Source organism: Jaculus jaculus, chromosome 3 (assembly GCF_020740685.1).
Source record: "Jaculus jaculus isolate mJacJac1 chromosome 3, mJacJac1.mat.Y.cur, whole genome shotgun sequence".
Classification (NCBI taxonomy): Eukaryota; Metazoa; Chordata; class Mammalia; order Rodentia; family Dipodidae; genus Jaculus; species Jaculus jaculus.
This window is the reverse complement of record NC_059104.1, coordinates 90095626-90097487: the sequence shown is the minus strand read 5'-3', so window position 1 is coordinate 90097487 and position 1862 is coordinate 90095626. Positions and strand designations below refer to the sequence as shown.

Below are 1862 nucleotides of genomic sequence, written 5' to 3'. Positions count from 1 at the left end.
TTCATGGTAGCTGGTAATTGCCTGGCTCTCCCACAGCCTTGCTTCTCAAACTTTTGCCCTCATTTGGTCATCATCTGCAAGGCTTGCTGAAGGATGTTCTGTTGGACTTCCCTCCTTTGTGCAGAAGTTGGGGGTCTGGTGCAGAGCTTTGGGGTGTTCTCACTTTTCTCATGTGGTAGTAGAGCTTCTGGCTTAGGAGAGTTTGAGAATCACTATATTAACTATTTGAGTCATATGGATTGTCCTCAATTTCTGATAGGTCATGTTAAAAAACTGGAATGCTTTAACTTCAAAGTTGTAATGAAAGGCATTTACTCAAAGAAACCAAGATGATACTATGGGTGGGTCAGTTTGGCATGGTTATTGATTATCTGATTGATAAAGCTTCAGGGTTTTTTTTTTTTTTACATACACACCATTATATTCATACAGAATGAATATGTTGATTCTGAGAAACATTGTTTGATGTACTAGTCATGAAGTCAAATTTTCCTTAGCATCAGTGATGTGATTTTGTTCATTGTATCTCTTAAGACTCCCTTGACTCTTTCATTCCTTAAGCTATAGCTGAAAGGGTTCAGAAGAGGGGTCACTACCGTCATAAGGACAGTAGCTACTTTGTCAAAGTCCAGTGACTTATTCTGATTGGGTCTCACATACACAAAAATGTTGCTCCCATGAACAATAGAGACCACAGTCATATGAGAAGCACAGGTAGAGAAAGCTTTCTGATGGCCCTGGCCTGAGGGGATGCGCAGGATGGTAGAGATGATGTAGGTATAGGACCCAGAAGTGAATGCCAGGGAGCTCAGGATGACAAGGGTAGCGAGAATAAAGGTTAACTTCTCTAAAATGTAAGTAACTACACAGGCTGCATACAGAAGAGGTCCACTGTCACAGAAAAAATGATTAATTTCTTTCTTACAGTAAGGTATTCGTACCACTATAATGATTGGTACCAACACAGACAGGAAGGCTCCCACCCAGCAGCCCAGAACCAGCATAAGGCAGACCCTGTAGTCCATGATGGTGGCATAGCATAGTGGGCTGCAGACGGCCACATAACGGTCGAAGGACATGACGGCCAAGAGGATAAACTCCGCAGTCCCCAGAAAGAAAAAGAAATGTGCTTGGGCCGTGCAGCCAGCAAATGATATTGTCTTCTTCTCTGCTACCAAGCAAGCCAGTAACTTTGGGGTAACAGAAGTGGTGTACAAAATATCCAGGAAAGACAAGTTACTGAGGAAAAAATACATTGGGGTTTGCAGGTGAGGATCAATGCATATTAGGGTAATGATGGTAATGTTTCCTGCTGCTGTTAGTGTGTAAGTTAGCAAGAAAACCAGAAAGAGAAATATCCGGATCTGCAGGAGAACTGGGAAGGCAGTCAGGGTGAACTCGGTCACTGGGCTCCAATTTCCCATGACTGTTCCTACCAGGTGACCATGGAATCCCTGAGGAACATGAGAAGGAAACCCAGGAAAATCAAGCTATGGAAATGGGTTGACACCGTATTCTTAGTCAAAACTTATTTCATGAGAAGAATCATGGCATTTGATCTTCTATCCTGAAGTGACTGCTGGATGGCCTTGGAAACGTCAAAATTTGATGCAGACATTGTGTTTCTATGTGATGAAAGGATATGATTAAACTTCTCTAAGAATCATTTATTTCATTCATAAAATCCCATTTTTAAATCAAACAAAATTTTGATTATTTTCTGCTTACCCAGTTTTGTTTTCCTTCTAAACATGTGCTAAAATTTTATCTCATGCTTTAACTAGAACTTGTTTCAGTTACTCCAAACTTTACATCTTCAGAAGAGAATCCTTTTAAGTACTCGGCGAGTCAGCCTTCTATCA

The 1862-nt window shown here is 41.1% G+C and overlaps 1 protein-coding gene across 1 annotated transcript; it reads right to left on the bottom strand.

Moving 5' to 3' along the window:
• Positions 1-482: 482 nt before the first annotated feature.
• Positions 483-1424, bottom strand: LOC101594729 (olfactory receptor 6M1-like). The gene has a single exon (XM_004670553.2). It carries the CDS (start codon positions 1422-1424, stop codon positions 483-485), a length of 942 nt encoding a protein of 313 aa, XP_004670610.2.
• Positions 1425-1862: the final 438 nt, after the last annotated feature.